We start from the raw sequence: 27,366 nt of genomic DNA, 5'->3' as shown, positions 1-27,366 counted from the left end.
GGGACTGTCTGTTGTAGGTTTCTTGACGTTCTTGGGATTGTTGTCTTGTCACCTGATCTAATTTTGACCAAGCATTAGCTGCCGTCAAGTCAGTGTTGTTGTAGGACAGTCTTGCTCTAATTGCACTTTCATGAACTTTAAGATTTAACTGAGACCTGAAGACTCTGAGAGAAAGCCATTAGGTTTTGTGTAATTTCTTTATTGTCACATGGTGTTTTTTACTTAAGATGTTGGAAGCCTTCAGAACATATCTATTTGTATTTGAATGATAATTGTTTTGTTTATGTGACAATACTGTGTATTTTTAACAGTTGGAAAAAGCAGTGGTAAAGGAGATAGCTTGGTTCAAAGATACAGCAGCCAAACTTGAGAAGCTGAAAACTATTGATCTTGATCCAGAGCTCATCGCAGAACAGGTCTATGAGCAAAAGGTCAGGACACACACACACAGACACGATATATTATACAGTACATGCTACAGTTTTATAAGTCCATCAATAGGAATGTTTGGTAACTGATTTTAACTTGATTTTAACTTGATATAATGTTACCTGTACAGATTTTAGCAGTTGAGATTCTACAACATCGGTTCAATATTGAGAAGATGGTAAAAATCACTGAAATCTTGATGACATACAGCGATGAAGGGGAAACTGGCGATCTTCGGGTACACTCTCAACTAAAATTTCATCAATGAAGCAAACACATACATGACTCGGGAGGTTTGAATGTATTTTTTCCACTGTTACATCTCCTGCAGACCCCAATTGAGGCTTTACAAGAACAATGCAACACCACCTCAGCTACCAATTCCCACGTGGTCCTGCAGCTTGAGCATGCTCAGTCACTCCTCCATCAATTCTCTGAGGGCTTTGCTGAGGTTTCACCGTGGCTTGAAGAAACTCAGACCCTGATTGGCCAGCTGTCCCTCACCACAATTAGCTATGAGGCATTTCGGGAACAACAGGACCTTTTACAGGTAAAGAAACCTGCTTTCCCATATCAGAGTGCCAGCTTTTCTCTTCTTTCATCACCCTTTTTGTGCTGGTGAACAATGAAGTCCTTTCAGACTTTATAGCCACTGCCACTATTTTTCTCTGGGTAAATGTGCTAATCTGTTAAACCATAGTTCATTAATGTAATTTACTTCATGACAGGTCTGTTGTGTCAGGCCTGTCACTGCAAGTGACACAAAGGGATTTTTTGTCCTTTCCCTGTTCATTTCAAATGCTTTCTGGTAAATAAAGTGCTCTCTGCATTGTTAAACTTTTTTTTTCTCTCTTGTGCTTAGGGTCTTCGGGAATCTATAGCTGAACATAGACCTTTGATTGCACGTTTATGCTCTCTGGCAAAACGCCTGTCAGAACTAAACTCCATTCAGGGGGATCAGTTCTGCCGCAAGGCCACAGAGGCTGAGGAGCAGCATAGAGCTATTAGAGACCGCGTGAGAGAGACTGCCAATCTACTGGAGGAGTCCTTGCCTCGATTCACTCAGGTAAGAATCCTTGTTTGGAAATGTTCACCAGTTTGTCCTATACTGGTTCACAGCTTAATGTTTTCTTATTCCTCTAGCTGAACGAGAGGATGACTCTTATCAAAGAGAGTCTACACCGCCTGCTCAGTCGCATACAGACACCCACCTTACTTCAAGGTCTCACGCCAAGAATCCAAGAGCAGCTGCAGGACAACAAGCAAACCTTGGCTGAGTTGTCCAAACTTGAGTTAGGCCTCAGCAGCGTCAAAACACAGGCAGATGAACTACTGGCTAACACTCGGGCTGCTGGGGATGGATCAATCAGCACAGGTGACCATATTCTCAGATCTCCTGAAAACACACAAAACCACAAGCTGCAATGTTTTTAATTATGTGGAAAAGTTTAAATTCTAAGCAGTTTGCTTGCCATATCCTTGTGATCCCAGCAATTCAAGAGCGAGTGTCCAGCTTGTCCCTGCTTTGGGATGAGACACATAATCAAGCTAAAGAGAGGGAAACCTGGCTGCTCAAACTCTTGGACCTTGCCGTTAAATACTGGAGCGATGTCGGCGATGTCACAGCTGCTCTTAATGATGCTCAGCAGGCGGTTTTGGATCTCAATGCTAGTCGAACAGACTCTGAAACAATACGTCAGAGCCTTGAAACCATGCAGGTTGGTCTGGAGACTTTAAAAGGAAGCGTGCGTGAAGAACCCATATTGTTAGAAAGACATGTTGTAACTTTTTCCATCTTTTCAAAATATAGACTCTCAGGGAGGATATAGACAGTTTGCAGGGAGATCTGGACAGTCTTGGCGTTCTGGGAATGGAGCTGATGTCAGCATGCGGGGATACTGACAAACCAGATGTCACAAAGAGCCTAGATGAAGTATGAAACATATCTGAAAGTAATTTTTTTCAGCTGATTAAACTGTGCACTGACATAAAACCATATATTTTTGCTGGCTTAAAGCTCTATTGCACGTGGAACAACTTAAGCAAACTATGGAATGAATGTCACAAAAAGCTGGAGGACTCCTTGCAGATGGCACTGCATTATCAAGATACCATGCAGGTATGTGTCCAAGTGCAATACAAAACCATTTATATGGTATGCATAAATTTATAATAACATACATGTCATTATCACAGCTATATTAAATAACACACCACATCTTTTTACTATCAGGGACTGTTTGAGTGGTTGAAATCAGCTGAGCTGAGTTCTGCAGAGGAGTTCGTGGTAGGAACTGACTTGGAGTCAGTCAAAGAACAGCTATGTGACCTCAAGGTGGGTTCATTCTCCATACTGCCCTAGAACCTGCAATTACATTCATTCATAACGGCACCTTTGCCTATTAAAAGTAATGTGTTCTCTTGGTATATGTTTGCGTACGGTATCCCTTGTTTTAGGAATTGAAGCGGGAACTTTACCAAAAGAAGATTGAGATAGAAAGTCTGAACCATCGGTTTGTGTGTCGGCTGTCTCCAGGCTCAGAGCGTCCAGGCTCAATCTCGCCACTGTGTGACTTCAGACAGCGCTGGGACAGTCTGGAGTCAGAGACTGTCAACAGACAGGTAAGAAGATGACAGCAGGTAGAGTGATGCAATGCTAATGCTAATGTGGCTATTAGCTGCTATATCTGCTGTGCCACAACTTCAAAAGACATTTTACTGAAACAAAGGTGAGCTAGCCTGTAATAAATGTGTAAAAATGATCTGTTTTCAATGTTTCTAATGATATATACTATCCACTCATTATGTTTACAGCATCAGTTAGAGTGTGCTCTGCTGGGTCTCGGTCAGTTCCAAAACACACTGGATGAGCTGCACACTTGGCTTTCCAGGACCACTGAACAACTGCAGGGCAGCCAGCCAATCAGCATTGACCTGCAGGCATGTGAAATAGAGCTGGCTAAACACAAGGTTGGTGGTGGCCTTAATAAATACAGATATACTGTGACTAACATTTCAATCCAGCCTTTCAGTAGGCTACTTTGTCAATGCTGGAAACTTTGTGTGTGTATGTGTGTGTCTTGTTTATTGTATGCTTACACACCACCTATCTGAGTCATCTTATAAGAGTCAGAAATAACTAACACCAGAAAACACTTAGCCCAAAACAATCCAAGCAATACATTGCGGAAATACTATACATATGCATTAATCTCTTCCCTCCTCCTTTTTCCTTCTCAAAGGTGTTGCGGAATGATGTTATGTCTCATGTTCGCACAGTGGAATCCCTCAACAAGGCAGGCAGGGGGCTGCTGGAGGTTGGGTCCGCAGAAGGTCCACATGGTCTGCAATCTCGATTGGAGCATCTCAATGAAAGCTGGGAGTTTGTCCGCTGTGAGACTGAACGAAGGCAGCTGGAATTAGAGAACAGACTGAGTCAGGTGAAGACAGAATTATATTGTTACACTGGATCAGAAGTCTTTTTGATTGTAAAACACGATTCAGTTTATTTATAACAAATGTTGATGCACGATATATGTATATTGTGTTGGCACAGGTGCAAGATGTTACAATGGAGATTCAGGACCTTTTACAGTGGTTGGAGAATACAGAACTGAGACTGTCCTCTTCTAAAATCATGTGGGGCATGCCGGACTCTGCAAGTGAAAGGCTCAATGCCCACTTGGTGAGGCTGATTAGAGTTTAAAATTAAAAATGTCAACTATAATCCTGGAAACATACATGTGAAGATATTGGTTCTAATTCTTTGGCTCTCCTGACTTGATGTGACAGGAGTTGTGTAATGAGATGGAGTCAAAGCTCCACACCTATACAGATGTGAAGAATGCCATTCACAGGATGCTGGAGAGCAGCGGTGTTGTGCGGGGATCGAGCACCGAACACAGCTTGTCGATTCTTGAACAGAAATGGGCGTCTGTTTACAGCAAAGTCCAGGAGCGAAAGGTCCTTTAATGTAGCACAGTCAACACGCTGCCTCTTTGAGATTTGTTTTCAGTTCCAGTGTGTTTTATTTAGTGTGTTTTATTGCAAATACATGTTATTACAGTAAATCAGAGTGTAGGACTTTTTTCTACAGGCACAGCTCACAGAGGGACTCAATTTGGCCAAGGAGTTTCACAGCAGTGTCCAGGAGCTACTCACTAAGATGAGCAAGTGTGAAGAGTCTATGGGGAACCTGCCAGCTCCTAGCTTTGTTCTGGACACAGTTTGTGCACAGCTGCACAGTCACAGAGTAGGTTTTATTTATTTATTTTTTTAAATACCTGTTGTATTTTTGTTTTTATTGCTTCCAATCCAGAGATCTAAACCCTGTAATATGTATTGGCTTTTCATTTATGAAATGCTTTTATCTATACAGACACTGGTGAATGAGGTAAACAATTATGGAGAGAAGAAGACCACAGTGGAGAACGCAGGCCTCAGACTAACTGAGCTCAGCAGAAAGGACGACTGTGATGTTATTCATAACCTAATCATGACCGTCCAGGATCGATACAAAAAGTTACAGCAGCGGACTTCAGAAAGAGGAAGGATGCTGGAGGATGTTAAAAAGAATGCCAAGCAGGTATATTTCATCTCTAATATACAGAGATATGTAACCTTGATCTTTCTCACGCGTGTATATGAATATAATGTGCCACACCCACGGAGAGCTTTGTATAAAATGTTTCTATCTCATTCAGTTTAATGAATCTTGGCGCCTCCTGGTGGACTGGATGACAGAAGTCGAACAGACATTAGACACACATAAGGAGATTGCGGTGTCCCACGAAGAGATTAAGCAACAATTGACAGAGCAAAAGGTACATTATAAACATGGTGATATGCTGTATGTGTGTAAGCACCTTTGCTGTTCACTTATGTGTCACTCATTTGCCGATCGCTCTTGTAATTAGGAGTTCCAGAAACTACTGAGATCAAAGAGGCCCATGTACGAGGCAACACTGAAGAGCGGTCGCAGTCTGCATGAAAGAGCTCAAACCTCCCACGATAGGCAGCATCTGGAGAACTTAATGGCTGAACTCAAAGACACATGGGACACCATCAGTGGCAAGTCCATGGAGAGGTACAGAACTGTATACCGTATACAACTGAATTTCTACCAATAAATGAGCCAAACATTCACATTAATACAGATAAATAACCAAAAAAAAAAGTGTACTCAAAGTGTTTGTGTTTTCTGTTTTCTTTTAGGCAACACAAGCTAGAGGAAGCACTGCTGTTCTCAGGAAGATTCACTGATGCTCTGCAGGCACTGAACGACTGGCTGTATAGAGCAGAACCCCAACTGGCTGAAGACGTACCTGTTGGTGGAGACAAAGACATGGTCAACAATCTCATAGACAAACACAAGGTACCCACAAATACAGTTTGGAAAAAATCAGCCTTTGCAACCAACCCACAGGACTTATTCTAATGTTTTCATTCTAAATGCAGTGTTATTCATTTCCTCATTTTCATATTAGAGGGTGTAATGCAGTCTTGTACATGAAGTGTTTACTAACAGTTGTATATCACATGTATTATTAATGTATATACGTACAATTAATGTTAAGTGCTACTTGTTGTACTCTGAATTTGCAGCTCATTCTTCACAGTCCTTCCTCATGAGTAAAATAAAATAGTTGGTTTTAGCCTTTTTTTCTCTTTCTCTCAGGCCTTCCAGAAGGAGTTGGGAAAGCGAGCCGGATGCATTAGGACCCTGAAGCGCTCTGTGAGAGATCTGACCAGGAGCAGCACGGCCGACGCTCACTGGCTGCAGGAGCAGATGGATGAACTGGAGGGCCGCTGGGAAGCTGTGTGCAAACTGTCAGTCAGCAAGCAGGACAGGCTGGAGGCTGCGCTTCAGCAGGTGTTGTACACGAATAGTAAAGGCTGTGAGGCTGTCCTGTGTGTGCAACAGCTGTTTTAAAAGTAGAAGCTGGAATTTTGACATTCGGTATTAAATGCTGATTCGACTGTGTCACTTAATCTGTCAAGACATAACCTTTTGCACTGATACTGATAGCTTCTGCACAAAAACTGACAGGTAGTCGTGTTTCTTTAAGTTTTGTCAAAAGTCATGAAAAAACACATGATGTGAAGCACTAATAAGGAGCTAAACTCCCCTCCTCGTTCTTGTTAGGCTGAAAAGTTCGACGGGCTCGTTCATTGTTTCATGGAGCGGCTCACTGAGGCCGAGAGGATCCTAAAATACGGGGTCATACCAGAGGAGGAGGAAGGTCTGCTTTTCTTCCGCAAACAGCATGAGGTCAGTATAAAATTTTGTCACTCCCTGTAGAGAAATTATTTTTTTTCCAGCTTATCAGCTTCCAGTGAGTGCAGAGGACAGACTCTGCTACAGAAGAAGCTGGTGCTGATAAGAGTTTAGTGTTTGGCTGAAGGTCAGTTAAACAAAGCTGTGCTTGAGCGTAGCTGTAAGGACGGCTACCTCGAGCATCAAAAAACTCATCCAAGTCTTTTTATTGCTCCGCCACAGGAGTCGCTGTCTGCCTTGCAGGCTCAGGCAGTGGAGCTTGAGAACATCCAGTGTTTGGGTGAGGAGATTCTTGCCTCCTGCCATCCAGACTCCATAATCACCCTAAAATCGTGGATCAGTGTCACTAAGACACGCTACGAGGAAGTGAGTGCCTTTGTGCCAAAGTAATACACACAAGGTTCTATTTTCCTTTAATTATATTAAAAAACAAATCATTTGATTGTTTAGGTAACTGTTGCTATCAGTCACCAAAATGGCTTGAATGCTGGAAGACATTTTATCAATGTATAAACAGCGAGCTGTGTAATTTTCTCCCCCTCTTTTGTTTTCCGAGTCAGGTTCAGACCTGGGCCCAGCAGCAGGGCCAGAAGATCCAAGCCTGTTTGACAGCACTGGAGACAGAGAGAGAGGAAGTCCAAAGACTGCTGGACTGGATCTCATCAGCAGAGGAAGCCCTCAGCCTCAGAGATCAAGAGCCTCTGCCTGAGGCCACAGAGCATAACCAAAAACTCATTGAGCAACACACAGTATGAGTTCTTTTTCTTTGAGAGCATGAGTTATTTACCATGTTTGCACTGCAAAACCCCCAGTTTTACAACATGCTTACTGTACTTTGTAGTCTCAGTTATGGACTCCTCTCCGCAGGTATTCATGGAGGAGTTAAATAAAAAGTTCCCAGAGGTAGAACATGCCACAAAATCCTGCAAACACAAGAGCATTTCGAAGCAGCAAGTTTCCCCAAGCAAACGGCCCCTCACCAGTAAGCCACTGTGAAAACAGCATTCTGTGCATGCATTCGTAAAGGGTTAAAGGTTGAGTAGCTCACTGCTAATGACCTGTCAAGCACATACAGTATCATTTGACTGAGATGAATGATGACTTTCTTTGTCCAGAGAGAAGGAGCGCTATGAAGTTGCAGCCTGCTATACCAGTCCCCCTGGAGCACCTTGACCCTCAGACCCCACAGCTCAGTCAGCTGGTCAGTGAGTGGCAGAAACTTTGGCTCCTGTCTGTGGCGAGACAAAACCGCTTGGAACAACACCAGCAAATGCTCAAAGAGGTCATTGTGCTTTTTGCAACATAACTGTAATAACGTTGAGAGACTCTGGTACCATTGTAGGTGGCCAAAACAATAAAAATGTTTTTGAAATTATTATTAGGAGAGACATTTTGACATTCAAAGATTTAAAAAGGTTGTGATATTTTGCTGTTTCCCACAGATGGAAGAATTTGCAAACTTTGACTTTAACATTTGGCGAAAGCGTTACATACAGTGGATTAGTCATTTGAAGTCTCGGATCTTGGACGTGTTTCGCAGCATCGACCGGGACCAGGATGGACGGATTAGCCAGAAGGAGTTCATCGATTATGTTCTTGCCTCTAGTGAGACTTTCTTACCTATAATAATCAGTTCATTGCTGATACTAATGTAGCTCTCATTCTGGATTATAGTGCTTTAACTCTTTACGTTAAGATCTGCATGGCTGGTGTTCAAGATAAGGCTTTGTACTCCTTCTGTAGAATTCCCCACAAGCTCTCTAGAGATGAACGCTGTCGCCAACATCTTTGACATGAACAACGACGGTTTCATCGACTACTATGAGTTTGTGAGCGCGCTCCATCCCAGCAGAGATCCCTACAGAAAAACACTGGATGCCGATCAGATCAATGAAGAGGTAAGAAGAGCGTGTTCATAAGGAATAATTAAGAAAAAGTTAAACTAATGTACTCCTTATGAGGTTTTTCAACTCATGCTGTCATTATCCTGCCTTTATTAGGTGAGCCGACAGGTAGCACAGTGTAACTGTCCCAAGAGGTTTCAAGTGGAGCAAATAAGTGCCAACAGATACAGGGTGAGTCAACTGTTAGTCACTGATTCAAAAGATATGCAACTTCATATTTAAAATGCTAAAATCCTCGACCACAGAGGAAATTTATGTCTTACATGGATTTCCTCTGTCCATCAGTACTTGTAACACTGTAATATTATATTATTTAATGTTTGCTCCAGTTTGGAGATTCCCAACAACTGAGGATGGTTCGAATCCTGCGTAGCACATTGATGGTCAGAGTCGGAGGAGGCTGGACTGCTCTGGATGAATTCCTGGTTAAAAATGATCCCTGCAGAGGTTGTAATAGTCATTATTTCCTGCATAACTAAATGCCTTTCTTTCAAAGACAAGCTGTTAAAAACCATAAAGGATAAAACATCTCTTAACATTGCTTTTTCAGCTATATCTAGTTGGCCAATAATGGCCTTTTCATTTGACATTCAGGTGAATTAGATTAAAAAGTGAAAGGTGAAACAAACTAATATCAAGAACTGACCAATTCATGTTTAGCACTAAAAAAATCCTTTTGCAATCAAAAAGATCTACATGTAGAGCCATCAAGGCTAAAATCGGGTTAAATCTGGTCAAAAGTAAAGGTCAAATAGATGACTAGATCACAGCTGGCTGTTGACCTCTTATATTTAAAGAAAAAAATGCAAACTTTCTGTTTCTGATGGGCTCCTGTTGTTATTTGTCACATGGTAAGCTGATTAGGACAAGCCTGTGGACATTAAAACATTATTTTTCCCATGTGGAAAGACAGAACGGCAGATTCCAGGTTTGAATCTGTTGGTTATGGAAAGACTTTGTAAAGGTCTTTATGAGGAAGAGTGTATAATTATACATGTCTGTGAAGGTTCTCAGTCATCCAGGTCAGTGTAGTCTAAGGAGCTTGGAAAGAAAAGCGTCTGGACTTCTTTAAGTTGCTTGAAGACGTTTCACCTCTCATCCGAGAAGCTTCTTCAGTTCTAAGGTCAAATGGTGGAGAGTCCCAGATTTAAACCCAGTGGGAGTATCCCCCCAAAGAGGGAAAAAGGACCCCCTGATGATCCTCTAATCACATGAGCCAAGGTGTGAAAACGGGTGTGGGTCACAATCAGCCAGGGTTTCGGGTGAGCTCATTGTGAAACCTGGATCCACCCTATCATGTGATTTCTTGAGGTCAGATGGCCCAGGGTGTGAGTGGGTTCACCCAAAAGACAAAACTCCAAAACACAAACTTAACAATGTGGTGTAAGCTGTACAGTGCAGCGAGGAATGCCCAGACCTCTACATTGGAGAGACCAAACATCCACTTCACAAGCGCATGGCACAACATAGAAGAGCCACCTCCACAGGACAAGACTCAGCAGTCCATCTGCATCTAAAGGTCAAAGGTCACTCTTTCAAGGATGCCAATGTTCACATTTTGGACAGAGAGGATAGATGGTTTGAAGGAGGAGTGAAATAAGCCATTTATGTCCACTGTGAGCGACCATCTTTGAACAGAGGCGATGGTTTACGACACCAACTGTCTGCCATCTATAATCCAGTTTTGAGATCCCTCCCCAGACGCCTTAACGCCCACTCACACCCTGGGCCATCTGACCTCAGGAAATCACATGCTAGGGTGGGGCCAGGTTTCATAATGAGCTCACCTGAAACCCTGGCTGATTGTGACCCACACCCGCTTTCACACCTTGGCTCATGTGATTAGGTAGAGGATCATCAGGGGGTCCTTTGTCCCTCTTTGGGGGGAAACTCCCACTGGGTTTAAATCTGGGACTCTCCACCATTTGACGCTTTTCTTTCCAAGCTCCTTAGACTATAATTATACGCATTTTTTTCTTTTCACCCTTCAACCAAATCTCAACATTCTTTAGACATCTTGCAAAGTTGTCTTCAACATATTTTAGCCATCTTTTCACTGAGTTTTTGTTGGATTGGAGGGGTTGTTAACACAGCGTATGTGAAAAAACTTTAGTCTTATTAATATCTACATGTTGGCTGACTATAATAATAGGTGTATCTATAAATAATGAGAAGTTTTGCCATTTTCTGTAAAATCCCTCTGTTGTGTCTCCAACAGTAAAAGGTCGGACCAACCTGAAGATAAAAGAGAAGTACTTGTCCCCAGCTGGGAGCACCTCTAAAGGTTTGACTGTCAGCAGGTCCAACTCAAGCCTCAGCCTGTACAGCAGTGCCTCTGCCCCCACCAGCCCCATGACACGCAAGGTAAGCTTTAAGCTGTGGGTAAAGCAACTTCCTATCTTTCTAATATTGAAATGAGAGAATTTCCATAACAATGTAGGATCAAGTTGCACCTGTCTACCTCTCAAATGAAGAACAGTAGCAACCAGAAAAAATGTAAATGTATTTTATTATGGAGACATTTATCAGTAATTGGTGTAACATATCTGGCTTTAGGCATTACTTCGTAGGAGTTTCTCAGGTGACCGCTGCATTCGCCCCAGGAGCTCCATAGCTGCTTTGGGGTCTGACCTACAGTTTGCCACAACAGGGGAGGATAACTCTCCATCACCACCAGGTTATTTTTTATTTTTTGCTTGATTTTTTTAGGCAAACTGCTTTCTCGTGCATCCAGTAAAGTTGCAACATTCACTTTTAGAACTTGAGAAACTTGTTGTGTTAACCCGATTCTGTCTGTTTTCATTCTTTTGCACCTTCTAGACGAAACTGAGAGGTTGCCCACATGATTATCTCTCCTTCTGAGCACCCTGAGTATGCTGCAGCGCTCAACCCAAACACAGCCTTGAAGCCCCAAAAGAGTGACAAGCAAAAGTTAGGTGCTAGAAGGGGCCTGAAAATAATGGAATCATTCACATTTGACCAGGTGAAAATGAAGGAAAAATACAGGAAAGGTCACCAAAAGTGCTGCTAACAGGCGTGCAGCTTTAGGTAATCTGCGTGAGAAGAATGTCTCAGTGTGGACAATGAGGGGTCAGTCCAGATGCAAGGCAGAGATTTTTTTTGTCCCTTTTTTCCTCATTTCATATATTTGTATCTGATTGCGTAGAGAGTAAGAATTTCTGCATGGATACTTGCTGCATGATAGCCAGAGCATTGCTTTAATCAGAACTGCTTTTATTTTCCAAGCCTGCTAAAGATGAGCTAAAGTCGGACGGTGTCGGGAGATGTCAGTAACGCTCTGTTACTGATTCAAGGTGACATAGTGCTAAGACTCACATATGATGGCACTGAAAGGTGTTGTGTTATCTGACTCTGCTATCAACATCCAAAAAAAATACTCATATACCAAAATCATAACTATATAAAGGGTACAGTATGCCGTCCGTCAGCTTTGTAATATTTTTTTTTGTTTTTATGTCATTCCATGATGAGGATATTGTTGGCAGGGCCACACTTTCTTTTGTCTTTTAATTTTTTTGGACAGCATGTTTTCATATAAATGTATTTTTATTCTTTATTGTAAGGATGCTCTAAACACTGGAGATTGTTTAACGAACAATGCACTGAAGTACGACGGGCCATTGTTGATTTGTAGAGATTCTTTTTCTCAGGACTGGTTGTGTCTTTCGATGTATGTTTCTATGGAACATTACTGTGAACATGTAGATGTGTTTTTTTCTTCATAACACTGTACTTAGAAAAATTTCTTTAGCGCATTTGTCTTTATAAATATGCACTTTTCTGTGTCCAACTACTGTAGATATGTCGTGCTAAGTAAGAGGATGTCTTACATATGATTTATACAAACTATAATTTTAGTTTGGGGTTCATAAAAAAATAATGTTGACAATTTTATGTCATGAGAATGCAGTGGTTGTATATTTAATATTTCTATTAGTTTCTATGCTTTTCTGGCATTTTAAGCAACACAGTATCGTTTTTTTGTTTTGTTTTCTGCCATTCAATCAGTTCAGAAACTCTCACATTTGTTAATTCATTATTCGCCTTCCAAAGATGTTAAAAAGAACATTCAACACTAGTTTCCTTAATAACAACACATGAGCCTGGACATAACAGTATGTATTGTTTCAGCAATAAACAACAAACCACATTTATCTTGAGAAATAATCAACTACAAGTCCACCATCATCATCATCATCATCATCATCCACTGGTAGCGTTGCAAAGCTTTTATTCTGCGGGTTAATGATAGACCAGTTAATACTTTACAATATGTGTAACCACTATGTTTGTAAGTGTCCCTTTGTACTAGATCCACCTGAGGTTGAGTAGCTTCAGTAGCTTATGTCATGGCATTTGGTCTATGCAGTTGTCAACTAAATTTTTTAAAGTCAAAAATGTTTTACGTGATGGAATACATTTTCTCTTTGCCTCGTGTTTGGAGACAGTTGATAATTTACTGTACTGTAAAAAATTACAACAGCCAGATTTCACTTCGATTGCTATGCACCCTGATCTTTCTGTACTGTAAATGTTTCTATACCCAGCACTCATTCTGATGTCTAACTTTAGATGAATGTCACTAATAATTTTACATCCACTTGTATAAAAAATAAAACTTTTGTATAAAAATATGAAATAGTTTGCTATTAATATTATTACATTTGCTAATACTACCAAAATGCCCTCTGTGGAGGAGGCAGAAGACCAACTACAATGGCAGAGGTTACTGGGGTAGTTAAGAAGCTCCGTGGTGCCAAGTTGCCAGGCTAGGATGAGATTCCAAAATCCTGAGATGATAAAGGTTCTGGCCATTGTATGGCTGTCTTGGCTGACACTTGGTTGACGTGGAGGTCTAAGACAATGCCTGTGGAGTGGAGTGGTGGTTGCCATTTACCAAAAAGTGGGTGTGCTTAAATTTTCAGGGTATCAAGATCTTGAAAAAGATTCTCCGGCTGACTGTCAAACCTCGGTCCAGATCTTCAGGAAAAGCACTGCCAGTTCTGTCCAAACAGTGGGCCAGGTCATCACCCTTACAGGACTTTTGGCTGGATCATATGAGTTTGACCCTCCCTTCAATCATGTGTTTTGTGGATTTGGAGAAAGTTTACTGGGGTGAACTGTGGGAGTATGGAGTGTGTCTGTTGTTACAGGCCACGGGGTCTATGTATAATCAAAGTCAGAGCTGTCCACATTTCTGGCACAAAATCAGGCATGTTTTCAGTGGATGTTGGGCTCCACCAGGGTTGAACTTTATCTCTAATCCTATTTGTCATATTCATTGACAGTTGAGGTGGTTCAGGTATTAAGTTAAGATGTTTTATGGGCTGCTCCCTATGAAGGTTTTCCAACCATGCCAGACTGGGAAGAGATCTCAGGGTAGGCCCAGAACATCTTACACTGTTGGAAAGCCTCGTTGCTTTTCTCAAATGGTGCCAAATTTGATGCATTTGTCAGTTCAGAGTTGAGGATGTGGGTTGCATCAATGAAAGACAAATCCTCTCTGTCAAGGCATGCTTGGACAACTGACCGCTATAGCTGGGTCAATGCTTACAGGTGGGCACCAGATGCTCAAAACAAGATTCAATAGCAGTATAAGCTGATTGGCTAATTATTTCCTTTTAAATTCCAAAAAACATTTTGTTTGATAACATTAAACTGAATCTGCCATATTACCTGACATGGTATGACAAAGAAACATCTAAATATTAGGCTAAAAGAACATGTCAGTCACTTTAACTACAGAATGTGTCTGAAGGTCAAGTGTTTATGATAGATTCTCAAAGAAATGTAATCTGTTGATTCTCAGGAACATTGCCCTCCTGTTGGTGACTCTTTCAGACTCCGTTGCAGAGTACACGCAGTACCAAAAACACAGACATATTTATTTAAACATGGGGCCCAGCTGTTTTGAAAAAGAAAGCAGGGTATTGTACTTCTACACAAATATTCATTATGAATCCAGGTCACAGGAGTGCCCTTTAGCCTACTTCCAGTCCTGAGTGGCTTTTTGTTTTGGTTGTTTTTTTTTCTTTTTTTGTTTTTCAAAACAACTTCTGTCCTGTGACTGGATATCAGTCTTCATTTCCCAGTGATAAACACACATTTATCATGAGGCAACATTTCTTTAACTGGTTATAAGAATGTTTTACGTTTTAAGGGTGCTTTCAGACATGAGCACCTCTCTGTGGTTTGTGTGTTTTGACATTTTCAAAAACCCGGTTGCCTATTTAATGCTTGATGTAATCAGTAGTGTTTGGTGATTGTGGCCAGCATGGTTCTGTTGAAGTCTTTCGCCCCAGTTTTTATAGAGTTGACAATGAATTGATAAAGAAAGGAGAGGCACAGTTTTCTGCACTTTCAGCAAATATTAATTGATATAATTCAACACTTTAAGAAATATTTAGCTGATTTTGGACTCCACATTTATGCATGTGTGTGTGTCAATGACTGTAGAAAACAGTGTGTGTGTTTGTGTGTGAGTAATAAACTGAAAAGGCTCTTATTTCCCCTTCTGAATATCGTAATGCCAAAAAGATTTTCAGAGCCGAAGGTTACACTTTGATTTCTATCAATAACTGATGTTGCGTGCTGTCGCTTTATCCCTGCTTGAGCTCCACAAAAGTTGGTATGTGCTCTGGAACTCCCTCCTTCCTGCTCTAATGTCTAAAAGTCTGACTCTCCTTCTACCATTATAAGTAAAATCCTTTCTTCATCAGTCAGCCCTCTGCTTCCAAAAGTATGCGCATAGGTTGAAAACAGAAGTTAGTAAGTCTTGGTGTTAACTACAAACAGTGTTGGGGAGTAATAGAATGCATGTACCGGTGTTCGAAGTCGCAAAGGAATGACGTCACAAGAAGGTGATTGGTCACTTGAAATGTTGAACCTGGAACAACATTAATTATGATGATGTGGGAACAACGCTGACACGAGGAAATCAGATCGTCCATTCCGCTACAGTTACCATTTAAAAAGGTGATAATTAGAATACAGTTACTCTGTTGAAATAAACTGATTACACGGCGGCCTTTTCCTGTTTCATATGTTTGGCTATTCCTTCAATCCAAACAAAACACGCAATAAGAGGCTCTAATGTAAGCGTCCTGTTAATGTTGGTGGCGTTAGTTACACAATGGACCCGAAGCCAGGACAACAGAGCCAGCAGTGCATGGGCAGGAATTTATTTCTTACTTGGAAATTCCGACATCACTTCACATTTAAAGAAGAAAGGGATGGGCGAGAGCTGACCATGCAATGCAAACTCTGTTTGCCTGCAACCAAGCTGCTCTCAGCATCAAAAGACTCCACCTCCAACCTAAAGAAATATCTTATTTTTAAAAAACTAACATTAGCCTAAGCCTACTGCAACTACCTTGTTTTAGTTGTGCTAGCTACCTGGGAGATGTGCCACTAAAGTATCTTGGATTTACTATTGCTGTGTGATTTATTACTATTACTGAAGGCTATTCGCCACCGCCAATTCTTTTGTCCTCCACTTGTCCAGGTTCTACAATTTTTTTTCAAGGACACCCTTCACACCATGCCAATATATATCCCGTTTTCAGCTAACAGCCATTTGGGAATCATCTCGTTGGTGCAAAACTGCTATTTTATGACTGTCAGCTGTTGTCATGTCTGGCATTTTTCACAGATTCAACTAAAGAAATGGTGACATGTTATATATTTTTGGACAGGCAAACAGAGAAGAAATTTAAGGGACAGGAGAGATTTTCTTATGTAGAATTATCATGTATCAAAAGTAATTTGTTTCATATAACAGTCATCAAATTACAAAGAATTTTGTTTTTCAGGAAAGGAGCATATAATACCAGTCAGTGCTGAGGTGGGTGCAAGGACACTCAAATGAAAAGCCATCCAGTGACGTTAGTAGTCAGCAGGGGTCATTCATTTGAGCTGGAATTTGCGCTGAACAAAAGCAAGACTGACCCCAACGAACCAGCCAGTCAGAAAGCTGTCCAAAGTCATCTTCTGGTTGGCTAGACTGCCAGAATTTACTCTACCCAATTTGGGAAAAACCTTCATGTTGCTGTAATAATGCCATAGAAGATTTTATACAGGTTTTTATATGACATATAAATTGCCTTTTCCACCCCTTTCTCTACAGTTTCTTTTCTCCGTGTGTACCTTTTCCTGTTATCCAACTGTTTCTACTGCTAAGAACTTTGGTTCCCAAACTGAACCCCTGGCTCAGCCCTCCTCAGTGGTCACATGACACAGATTCTTGTAAAGTACAAAGCCCACATCTCACTGTGCATTCATACTCTATAGACAGTATATCAGAAGGAGACTGCGCTGTTACACGTCTGAGCGACCTTCATTATAACTGACTCTGCTTCCCACAAGCAGGTAGGTGTTCCCTTTGTAATTCAGAATGATAAACAGGTATAAAGTGATTAATGGAAAGCACTTTCTGTCTTTAGTTTTTAGTGTATTTGATTTATGTGAAAGGTTAGTAGATGAAGAGATTATTGTTACTAATAATCTGCATTTTAGAAATACAGGAAAAATTCTTTCATTTTTAATAAACAAATAAGGCTTTTCAGCATAGCAGCTTTCCCACAAAGTTGCGTCTGCAGCTGCTAATCTAAGACTTGCTGATAGTTCTTTGGAGTTCATATAATCCCTGACATAACTGTATTTAAATTAGATGTTAAAGATGTGGATGATTTCATTTTCCTTACGTTGATTTTTTTTTGTGTCAGGTGTATGTGTTACATAGGCTGTAGCTCCAACCTACTCACTTTTGATTTGTCATTTGATTTATTTATGTATTTTTTTTCATTTAATTTTGTGTAAAATAAATGAACCAAATAAAGACAATGATAAAGATAGTGATATTAATATTGCAATGCAGTACTGGAACACTACTTCATTTGGCCCGTTCCTATTTTAGCAGTCTTTCCATATATTCAAATTATATATGCCAAGAGTGAAGGTTTTGGCTGCTAAAGTGCCATGTCATGCTGAACTTGACAAACTGGTCTGCTTAGATGAATCACTGCATCTACGCCATCTATGACTGTGAAACAGTCATCCATAATCCATAGTCATACAGTGAAAGCATTAGAAATTAGAGAGCAGAAGAATGAAGCCCCAGCTGCATGGAGTTAACTGTATACTATAAACTATAACTCTACTGACTGTGAATCCAAAGGCAGCCGTAACCTTCCTACTCACTCTGCTGCCTGTGTGTTTAAAGGAGGGGAGACCATAAAGTCCCAAGCTGGTTGGAGGAGGAAACAGGAAAGGGAGGAGTTCTTATTGACACCTCCCCCTCCACCGGCTCTCTTTTCCTAAGCTCCCTGAAACACAGAGCGAGCACATGGCTGCCTGGTTTTGAAACCGACCTCACTCATGGTGGTAGAGGACATGTGCGCCTGTGCAGTCCCTCCCCTGGCAAGTGCAGAGGAAAACGGAAGCAGAATGCAAGCCTGTATGTGTGTGTAGAGAGGTTAGAAAAGGGTAGGGCATAAAAACACACACACACATTTGCGGCAGATGTAACAAAAAAAAAAGGTCGAATCAGCCAAGAGTGAAGGTTTTTGGAAGGAGAGAAGCCAGGGGAGAGTGGTTTCTTGTTCCTTGTTCTGAAACAGGTAGGATGATTGATTTTGTGTACTTACAGCAGCATAGAAATGATGTATGACGGAAGTAAGGGTGATTGAATTGCCTGGTTATCTTAGATCCTAAAGCCTCAAGTCTTTCAGTCCATCTGTTCTGTGCTGTAGTCCATCTGCTTCCCTCCAGCATTAAAAGGTAACAGAAATGAAAAAATGCATATAAAAATGGTTACAAAAGGCACCAGATAATTAAGTTTAGATTGCAGATCAAGATTAGGAAGATCAGGAAGTTATATCAAGGTAACCTGACGTAACAGCCAGAGATTCTTACTCGTTCCTGATTCACATGACATATAATCTTGTGTATTTTAGAAGTTTGACACAATATATTGCGTTTGTGCTATATAGCCAACCCTAAACGTAAAATATGCTTATATCTTTAATTGATTGGCACTAATTGTTCATAGTCATTATCAAGACTTACATTATTTTTAAAGTTACTTAACAATGATTTCTTTTTGATAAATATGTTTATGTCAGAACCACATGGTGTTTTTATGGGAGCACCGTGTCAGTGTGCGAAAGGTCAGGCATCCATTTCTAGACTGCACATGTGAGAAGGATGGAAGAAGCTTAGAAAGACAAATGCTGTGAAGGTCAATGGCTCCTACTTGAAACAGTGACTTTAAAAAAGTGTAATCAAATGGCAAATTAAGCTGTAATGATGCATGATTTCATTTAAGTGGGTGAACAGGATAGTAACACAATATATGACGGCATATTGAAATCCCCAAAAAACAGGGATTCCAGATTAGGGGTTAGTGATTAGAACCTCCATGGGCTTGCCAAGTAGAAGTCAGAATCAGAATCAGAATACTTTATTCATCCCGAGGGAAATTAGGGGTTACAGCAGGCAGCACGCTAATGGCGCATGCGCACTCACAAAGGAACCTTCTGACCAACTTTACACAAACATCACATTGGGCAGACATGTCAGAAGGTAGGCTGATAGGAAAAAAACAACGAAAATACACTACATGAGGTAAGAGGAGGAGAAAAAAAAACTCCACTCAGACTGAGCTCCTAGTGGGAGAACAGTTTGATAAAAGAAAAAACACCTCAGCACAAAAGCACATGACTATCAATACACCATAGAAACACGAGACAAGCAACAGGGGCGGGTAAAGGGTAAGAGAGAGCCGGCGTAGACAGAAGTAGAGTAAGTAAAGTTTATTTATATAGTGCTGTTCAAGAAAAAAACAACAACAACCTTTATTTATTTATTTTATTTTATTTTATTTTATTTTATTTTATTTTATTTTATTTTATTTTTTTTCTTTTATGTAAAGCACTTTGGTATGCCTAGGCTTTTAATGTGCTCTATAAATAAAGGTTGTTGTTGTTGTAAAAAAGATCACAAGACACTTTACAATATAAAATAAGATACAATGACTAAAATGTTAGTAATATATAAAGATAAATAAGACCAAGCCTACACAGTGCGTCTCAAACGTTTTAAGGGTATCATCCATGTACAAAGATCTTGGGCCAGATTTACTAAATGGGCAAAAACAGGGTGTAAGCGCAATCCCAAATAGTGCTTATAGGTGTGTTTAGTTTTACAGATGATTTAGAAAAGAGGTGCATTTCTTAAACAAAGGAATTGTCAGCTCATTTCAATATCAAACCAAATGCAACAGGATGAGTTGCAGAAATATCAGCTTCCACTTCTTGCATGCAATTTTGTCACTGCTTTATGTTTGTACTTTTTTTTCTTTTTGCCACATTTGCAACACATCTCAACACCTTAATAACTCTGGTCCCTTTAGTCCAAAGGAACCAAGCTCTATAACTTGGGAACCACAAACAGTTTCCTTTTGTCTTGAACTTAGACCTGGATACCAACAACAACCATTGAACAGCTGAACTCAGAGACCTGGTAGTTATGTATGGGTATAGTCGTTCACTAACACAGAGAGGCCTCTGATCATGAAAAACTCTCACAACCAAAATCACAATAATCGAGGCGTGATTAAATACAGGCATGTAAATTCAATTCCATTTCAGATATTTAAGATGGGCAATGTTCTGCAGATGATAAAAACAAGTTTGTACAAGACAACCAACCTGCTAATCATAACTGAATGTCCAATGAAGTTACACCCAGATTTCTTACAGTTGGGCGAACTGACGATGAAGTGGATCCAAGATTGTCAGATAACATGAGAACATAGCTGTCAGGGAGATAGAGAAGTGTTCTGTTTGGTATTCTCTTTGCCCACAGCCCTTCCAATTTTTTTGCTTACAAGCAGACAGTTTGACCAAGATGTCATAAAAGATTCTTCTAACATGTGACCCTTATTACAGCAAAATTGCAGAGTATTAAGGCCTTGCCAGGAAAATTTTTTTTTTTTAAATCAATTTGAAATCTTTTGGATTTGAAATGGGAAGTCCATGCACAAAAACTCTTGAACGCATTGCTACTGAAGCAATAAAGAGAAATATAAAGCTTTATCAACCTGGTTGGATATCAGAGACCTAGAGGATATCAGAGGCTGGTTGAAAATAATTCACAAGATTCTCAAGGTTATTTCTGCTTAAGGGGACAGTATTAACTTATGACACCAATGTTCTATGTGCTGTTTCCATAGAAGAACTCATCTATTAACTTTTGTGTCGAAACAATGAAATAAAGATGATGAAAAAGCTCATTGTCCTTTTGCTGTTGTTTAGTTATGCCACCTTATCTGAAGGCTTTGTTTCAGAGAGATTTTTTTTTTACTTGTTTCGAAATCTATCAGAAAAAGACTTCCATGGAGTATTATTTCTTTTCATATACTATTTGGCTCAGGAATTGATATATTGGTATGAAATATAGTGCACAAATTCATGTTCCCTACAAGATAACTTTAGAAACTGTTCAAAAGTAAATGTTACCCTAAATCACGATGAACATGACTAACATCATACATGCTGAACATCAGTGACAACCTTTGCTCAAAGCTCCACTGTAATCAACCTCTACCGATGAAGCCTCTTAAACTAATTGCAGTTAAAAAAGATACACTCTACAACTCACTTCATTGAAGCTCATTTGTACATAAATGCAATAAAGCAATAATCCATCAAATGCATGCAAAATACACATAAACATTTCTTTGCCTGAAGGTTTAATGACTGTTCTTTTAAATGCCACTAATCAGTCGCACTTATGCTGTGTCTCTATGTTTCAGATTCTGTAGGTCTTCATTTGCTCACTTCTGCTTGCATCATGTCGCTGCTGACTCACGTGCTGGCATGTCTGTTTGGAATGGGCTCCTGGGTGGCCATCAATGGGATGTGGGTGGAGCTCCCCTTGATCGTAAATGATATCCCAGAGCATTGGTTGCTGCCCTCCTACCTCACAGTCCTCATCCAAATGGCCAACATAGGCCCTCTCTTCATCACGCTGATGCACCGCTTCCGCCCAGGGGTGCTCGATGAGCGGCCGGTCATCTACGGCATTGTAGGATTGGGCATCGTTGCTACATTCCTTCTGGCTTTCCTTTGGAAGCATACAGTGACCTTCGGAAACTCTGTGCATAGTGTTCCACTGCTGACATTGAGTTTCCTGCTATCTGTGGTGGACTGCACCTCATCTGTTACCTTTCTTCCTTTCATGATGCGGCTGCGTCCACAATATCTCACAACGTATTTTGCAGGTGAGGGCCTCAGTGGTCTCGTGCCTGCAGTGGTGGCACTTATTCAAGGCGTTGGTGTAGTTCACTGTGAAAATGCCACTTTATCTAATAATTCCAACATAACTGACAATGGAATGCTACAGGCCATCTACCAGCCTGCTAAATTCTCTGCACAGGTCTTCTTCATATTCCTTAGTGTAATGATGGTCGTGTGTCTGGTCGCTTTCCTCCTACTCAATCACCACCCAGCTGTGGCTCGTGAGAGAAAAAGCGAACGGTACTTCAGTGGGGAACTTGATCGTGAGAAGAAAGAACAAGGCCTATCTCTGAATGCCCAGACACCAGAGCAAAAGCCCATGATCAGCCCCTCGGAGGCTGGCAAGAGGGAACCTAGGAGTTCTTTCGGGAGGGGGACATATAGTATCTTTGAGGTGGTCTTTATCTTTGTAGTGCTGGCTTGGGTCAATGCTCTGACCAATGCAGTGCTGCCTTCAGTGCAGTCCTACTCATGCATGCCTTACGGGAACAAGGCTTACCATCTAGCTGCCACCATGGGAGCTGTTGCTAACCCTGTGGCTTGCTTCATCGCCATGTTCATACCAATAAGGTGAGCTATAGAAAAACTACAATAATTATAAAATACTAATCAAGACCATAGATCCAAGAAATAAGTTCTAAGTCACCAATAGCTTGTAAATCTTTTCTGTCCAGGTCTCTTGTCTTCATGGGAGTTTTGACCATTTTTGGGACTGGATTTGGAGCCTACATTATGGGCATGGCTGTTCTAAGTCCCTGTCCTTTGCTGGTCCACAGTACCTCTGGAACTGTAGTCATAGTAAGACTCTTTATTTTCTTGCATGTACTTACTGTGTACACAGAATAAAATTTCAGACTTCATGCTCTATCTTGCATTTTATAAAAGCATGAAGCCACCACCCATTTGCAATACTCACTTAGCATTTATGAGATTTCCTGTGATTAAGGTGTGTAGTGTGACTGACAGGTTTTACAATATAATGTTAAGTCAGCTTAGTCTCATCTACTTGATGCTGTCATGGAAGAGCTGTGAAAGTCCATTGAATGAGTCAATGAGTCAAACATTCAAAAAGAGTACATTGTTTTTGTGCACTGGCACAGGCAACTATGCCTCCACTTTGCTGTCAGATGTGCCTTTCCTAATACACCTTTTCGGAGCAAAAGTACTTAATACTAAAATGGTGTTAACTGCTAAAATACTTTTTCAGTCACCAAACTGAATAAGAAACCAAGCGGCTACGCACTGAATGCTACTAAGCTAACCAAGCTCCAACCAGGATATTCTGAGCTCCTACTTATTACTTACAGCAGTAAGAGTAGTAGCAGTAAGAGTAAGTCATTCAATGCACAATTCTAACAAATTCTCTGTTGCAGGTGCTGGCCTGGATACTCTTTGTCCTCACCCTGTCTTATGTCAAAGTCATCATTGGGGTGATCCTGAGGGATGAAGGCCACAGTGCCCTCGTGTGGTGTGGAGCTGTAGTGCAGCTGGGTTCAATGCTTGGTGCTCTAACCATGTTTCCACTTGTTGGTTTCTATCAGTTTTTTAAATCGGGTGATGCTTGCAACACTAAGTGTCCAACATAGATGTAAAATGTGTTTAAGTTCAACTCTGCTGTACAGAATTCTAGCATTAATTGCACTTGTTTTAGTAGAACTGCACTTATTCCAACTTGTAAGAGAGCTGGCAAGTTATAGATGAAAATCCACCACAGTATCACTCCGTGTTTTTTTTTAACCTAAGTTCTGTTTGTAAATTTCATATACTTTATCAGTAGTTAATGATGTATGAAGTACACATACACCCAGTGCTTAGAAAATTTTTTGGACCACCTCTCATAAAAACAAGAAAACACAAATAATTTCACAAAGTTTGAATTCACACTTTTATACCCAAATCTGAACGGACAAACTGGACCTTATCTGAGAAGTCAGAATCAAGCACAACATTCAACCACTAAAACAAACTTTTCTGTTCAGTAATACAAGTAAATGAGTATAATTTGTCATCTTAATTTTGAAAAATAATTGAAAGACAAGCTTTATTTTTATTTATTTATTTATTTATTTTTTGTGAAACACAAAATTTGAAAAGTCTACTTGCAAAAATTGATGCAGTCTCTTTAATTCATTAAAGAAACATAAAATAATGATATTGGTAATTACCAGTATTATTAATATAGAGCTGCTGTGGCACAAACCTTACATTGGATGGTGATCTAATAAATTTGTTAAGCACTATATCCATCTATAGTGTCTCAGACTACAAAAAGACCAAACTAAATAGTGTTCTGCCACTGAATATATCAATATAATATACAAAACCTTGTTGGTTCAAAAGGTCAAAGCTATTTTACTTGAAGTTTGAGCATCATGTCAGATGATGATGTTCAACTTTATTGATTTTGCTTTATAAGAAGTTATGGTACTGTCGCCTTTAAAATGTGCCTCAATTCTATAAAATGACCTGGGCATTTTGGGGGATAGACTACTGTGTTGTTTAAATAAAACTACAATGTGCTTTGTATATGTTACTGAAGTGGAGAAACTGTTGAACAATACCAAATAAAACATTTGTTTAATTACTGTCTAAAAAAATTGCAAATTTGCATGTTGTTTTATCCAGAAAATTGCTTCTTCTTTTTGTAATTCATCCCTACACTGAGCTCTATACATATATTTTATTCATCCTCTGAACTATTTAGCCAAGGGTTGCAGGCAGTAAGAACCCTGGACCAGCCACCAGTCCTTAACAGGACTAAGGCAAGAAAATTAAACATTCAGGCTAATTTGCATCTTAGGCAAATTTTGAGAGGCAAAATAATGTAAAATTAATGAAGTGGACACAGAATATCATATGTATCAGTGGATTTTTGATTATGCCACCTACTGTTGCAGCACATCCCACAGGTACTCTATTAGTTTGAGATCTGGTAGCTGTGGAGTACATTTGCATACCTTAAAGTTAATATCATGTTCAAGAAACATTATTGAATTGAATGAGTTCTGGTGCATTATTCTACTGAAAGTGGCCATCAGAGGATGTGATCATAAAGGAATGGACAATCCTGAGCAGCAATACTCTTCCAATCCAAGGCCTCAACATTACATCACCACCACCTAAACCACTGGTACAAGGCACAATGGATCCAGGCTTTCATGTTGTTTGATCGAAATTATGACCCCATCCTCCATAATGTGACAGCAGATATCTAAACTCATCAGACCAGCCGATGTTTTTCCAAACTTTGCTTCTCCACTGACTGTTTGACTCAACTGACTGAAGTGTCTCCTGATGTGGGTTTTCTGCTGCTGTTGCCCATATGCTTCAATGTTGTACATGTTGCACATTCAGAGATGCTCTTATAATGATTGGTTAAATAAATTGCTGTCAGTTCTAAGCAGTCTGGCCATTTTCTTGCAGGAAACTGCCAATGACTCTGTAAAGCATAGAGATGGTTGTTCAGGAAAATCCCAGCAGTTTCTAAAATACTCAGACCAATACTCAGACTCAGAAAAGCACATCTGGCACCAGCAACAGATGCCATGTTCAAAGTTTAAATAATTTTTACTAGCTAAAAAACCTCTCAATGGTTTGGCCAAACAATACTTTGCTGAGTTGCTCACCGTTTACAACTGAGTTAGACCCCCCAGTTAATCACGTGCAGATCTTTTAACTGTTCCTAGTTATTGTGGTCCTGTTCTTTGGAACAAGCTGTCTGCAGCCCTGAGATAAATTATATCTATTCATAAATTTACTGTATTTTTCGGACCATAAGGCACACTGTCGATGAATGGGTCTGTTTTCATACATAAGGCGTACAAACTTTTGTTTTATTTTATTATATTTTACTTTTATCACTAACTCAAAGTGTTATAAACCTCCCCTTCTGACTGCACTGAGGCACTGAGCTTCTGCCATGTCATTGGTTTATTAGATACAACATCAACTAGCACTTGAACCTGGTGTAGCAGCTATACCTAATGAAGTGGCCAATGATGTAAAAGACTACATTCATAACAGAAAAGAAAAAAATATCATCAACAGATCGTCGACAGTTGGCAGCACTGATGTACTCCACAGGTCACATGTGTTTAAATGCAGATCAAAGGCATTCAAATCACATGAATTTTGTTTTATGAAATCTAAAAGGTAATGCCTTCACATTGGTCTGCTAAACACTGAAAAATGGCTGGCTTAGAGAAAAAAAAAGACAATATTTTTAGGCCAATTAGCTGCCTATTTATAGTTGTAATTTACCAAAAACTCTTTGATCTGAATCTTACATATCTATGTAATTCACAAAATCACCACTAGATGTCACTTTTTGATTAAAAAAAAATATATCGCCAAGAACTTCTCATAGCTGCAGTCAAGGCTTAACATTTAAATGGCTGTGGTCTGATTTGAGGGTGTGAGCTCTAAAAAGAACTCTCAGTGTCGCTTTATTGAACCTCAGCTGGTGAATGGGGCACTGACGGAAGATCCTCTGTGGTTAAATTGGATAAATTAAGCAAACCTAAATTAGCACTGAGATGTTCAGACATTCACCTGTGCTGAAATACTGATTCTGCCTAGATATTGGGGTTTCCCCCCCAAAAAATATAATTTATACATATATATATATGTATAAATTATATATACATATATAATATATTTAAAAATAAATAAATAAACATATATATATATATATATATATATATATATATATATATATATATATATATATATATATATATATATATGAATCAACATCAGCAGTATGCATCTCCCCCAGCTTATTAGAGTCAAGGTGCATCATATGCTCGTCACATTAAATCAGGAGAGAATGTCTTATGCATGTAGGTGGATGCGAGAATGTGTGTGCGTGCGTTGTTTTGCGTGTGCATTGCACACGTGTGTTTGTCCTTCCTCTATTCCACATAGACAAACAGGAATGAGGAACTCATGGCCAGTCAGAGGCTGATTCAGATCCCAGTGGCTCTCCGGAGAACATCTGGGGTCATCATCTCCTGCTGTCTCATACTTCACCTGCTCTCCTTATCGCTTCCTGTAGTTTCTGTGACTTATGGCGTGCAGAGTTTAAAAGCTGCACAACGGTTTGGAATCATCTCAACAACAGCTTACTGTCTGAAAACGGAGAAGCATTTTTTGATGCACTCTTTCTGAAACTGTGTAATGATCCAAACGAGCCAAAGAACAATGCATTGAGATTAAGATAAGACTTCAGATCAGAAAGCCTGCTCTATATGACTGTGGGTGGGGTGAGAAGGGGGAAGCATGATTTAGGCAACATAATAAGCAAAAGTGTAAGAGTGCAGCCTTTCTTATCTTCGTCTCTCTCTCTCTCTTTTTCCTTTAAATATTGTGATATCTCCGTTTCCCCCAAGCTCCTTGTCTTCCTCGATTCTTGCATATGGCAGACTTTGTGACAGTA

The 27,366-nt window shown here is 40.1% G+C and overlaps 2 protein-coding genes across 4 annotated transcripts in view; both read left to right on the top strand.

Annotated features, from left to right (window-relative positions):
- Positions 1-13,270, top strand: part of macf1b (microtubule actin crosslinking factor 1b) — a 32,275-nt gene extending 19,005 nt beyond the window's left edge. For both annotated transcript variants that reach the window (XM_082552135.1, XM_082552134.1), the window contains 32 exons: positions 312-431; positions 560-667; positions 761-979; positions 1,292-1,495; positions 1,573-1,804; positions 1,921-2,147; positions 2,240-2,362; positions 2,447-2,548; positions 2,663-2,764; positions 2,887-3,051; positions 3,244-3,399; positions 3,672-3,869; positions 3,986-4,114; positions 4,222-4,392; positions 4,526-4,681; positions 4,808-5,014; positions 5,133-5,252; positions 5,346-5,515; positions 5,644-5,803; positions 6,107-6,301; positions 6,575-6,700; positions 6,929-7,072; positions 7,267-7,455; positions 7,574-7,688; positions 7,822-7,988; positions 8,149-8,311; positions 8,450-8,604; positions 8,707-8,781; positions 8,940-9,057; positions 10,829-10,974; positions 11,167-11,287; positions 11,431-13,270. In XM_082552135.1, the coding sequence (XP_082408261.1) occupies positions 312-431; positions 560-667; positions 761-979; positions 1,292-1,495; positions 1,573-1,804; positions 1,921-2,147; positions 2,240-2,362; positions 2,447-2,548; positions 2,663-2,764; positions 2,887-3,051; positions 3,244-3,399; positions 3,672-3,869; positions 3,986-4,114; positions 4,222-4,392; positions 4,526-4,681; positions 4,808-5,014; positions 5,133-5,252; positions 5,346-5,515; positions 5,644-5,803; positions 6,107-6,301; positions 6,575-6,700; positions 6,929-7,072; positions 7,267-7,455; positions 7,574-7,688; positions 7,822-7,988; positions 8,149-8,311; positions 8,450-8,604; positions 8,707-8,781; positions 8,940-9,057; positions 10,829-10,974; positions 11,167-11,287; positions 11,431-11,456 (4,809 nt within the window). In that variant the 3' untranslated portion in view covers positions 11,457-13,270. The remainder of the gene's footprint in view (positions 1-311; positions 432-559; positions 668-760; positions 980-1,291; positions 1,496-1,572; positions 1,805-1,920; positions 2,148-2,239; positions 2,363-2,446; positions 2,549-2,662; positions 2,765-2,886; positions 3,052-3,243; positions 3,400-3,671; positions 3,870-3,985; positions 4,115-4,221; positions 4,393-4,525; positions 4,682-4,807; positions 5,015-5,132; positions 5,253-5,345; positions 5,516-5,643; positions 5,804-6,106; positions 6,302-6,574; positions 6,701-6,928; positions 7,073-7,266; positions 7,456-7,573; positions 7,689-7,821; positions 7,989-8,148; positions 8,312-8,449; positions 8,605-8,706; positions 8,782-8,939; positions 9,058-10,828; positions 10,975-11,166; positions 11,288-11,430) is intronic.
- Positions 13,271-16,923: 3,653 nt separating this feature from the next.
- slc52a3-2b (solute carrier family 52 member 3-2b) lies at positions 16,924-25,332 on the top strand. 2 transcript variants are annotated; one of them, XM_082550417.1, is made up of 4 exons: positions 16,924-16,998; positions 21,446-22,499; positions 22,604-22,727; positions 23,303-25,332. In XM_082550417.1, exons 2-4 carry the CDS (start codon positions 21,484-21,486, stop codon positions 23,513-23,515), a joined length of 1,353 nt encoding a protein of 450 aa, XP_082406543.1. In that variant the 5' UTR covers positions 16,924-16,998; positions 21,446-21,483; the 3' UTR covers positions 23,516-25,332. The 2 variants fall into 2 exon arrangements, with proteins under 2 accessions (XP_082406543.1, XP_082406542.1); XM_082550416.1 differs by lacking the exon at positions 16,924-16,998 and adding an exon at positions 17,932-18,248.
- Positions 25,333-27,366: the final 2,034 nt, after the last annotated feature.

The sequence above is a fragment of the Aulonocara stuartgranti genome, assembly GCF_965226115.1.
Source record: "Aulonocara stuartgranti genome assembly, chromosome: 11".
NCBI classification, from domain to species: domain Eukaryota; kingdom Metazoa; phylum Chordata; class Actinopteri; order Cichliformes; family Cichlidae; genus Aulonocara; species Aulonocara stuartgranti.
This window is presented reverse-complemented; position numbering and strand designations above follow the sequence as displayed.

Excerpts from the sequence above, each read along its gene's own strand:
- slc52a3-2b (XM_082550417.1), top strand. The coding sequence starts at position 21,484 with ATGTCGCTGCTGACTCACGTGCTGGCATGTCTGTTTGGAATGGGCTCC. Across the intron at positions 22,500-22,603 it reads GCCATGTTCATACCAATAAG|GTCTCTTGTCTTCATGGGAG; the intron begins GTGAGCTATAGA and ends TTTTCTGTCCAG. Across the intron at positions 22,728-23,302 it reads CCTCTGGAACTGTAGTCATA|GTGCTGGCCTGGATACTCTT; the intron begins GTAAGACTCTTT and ends TCTCTGTTGCAG.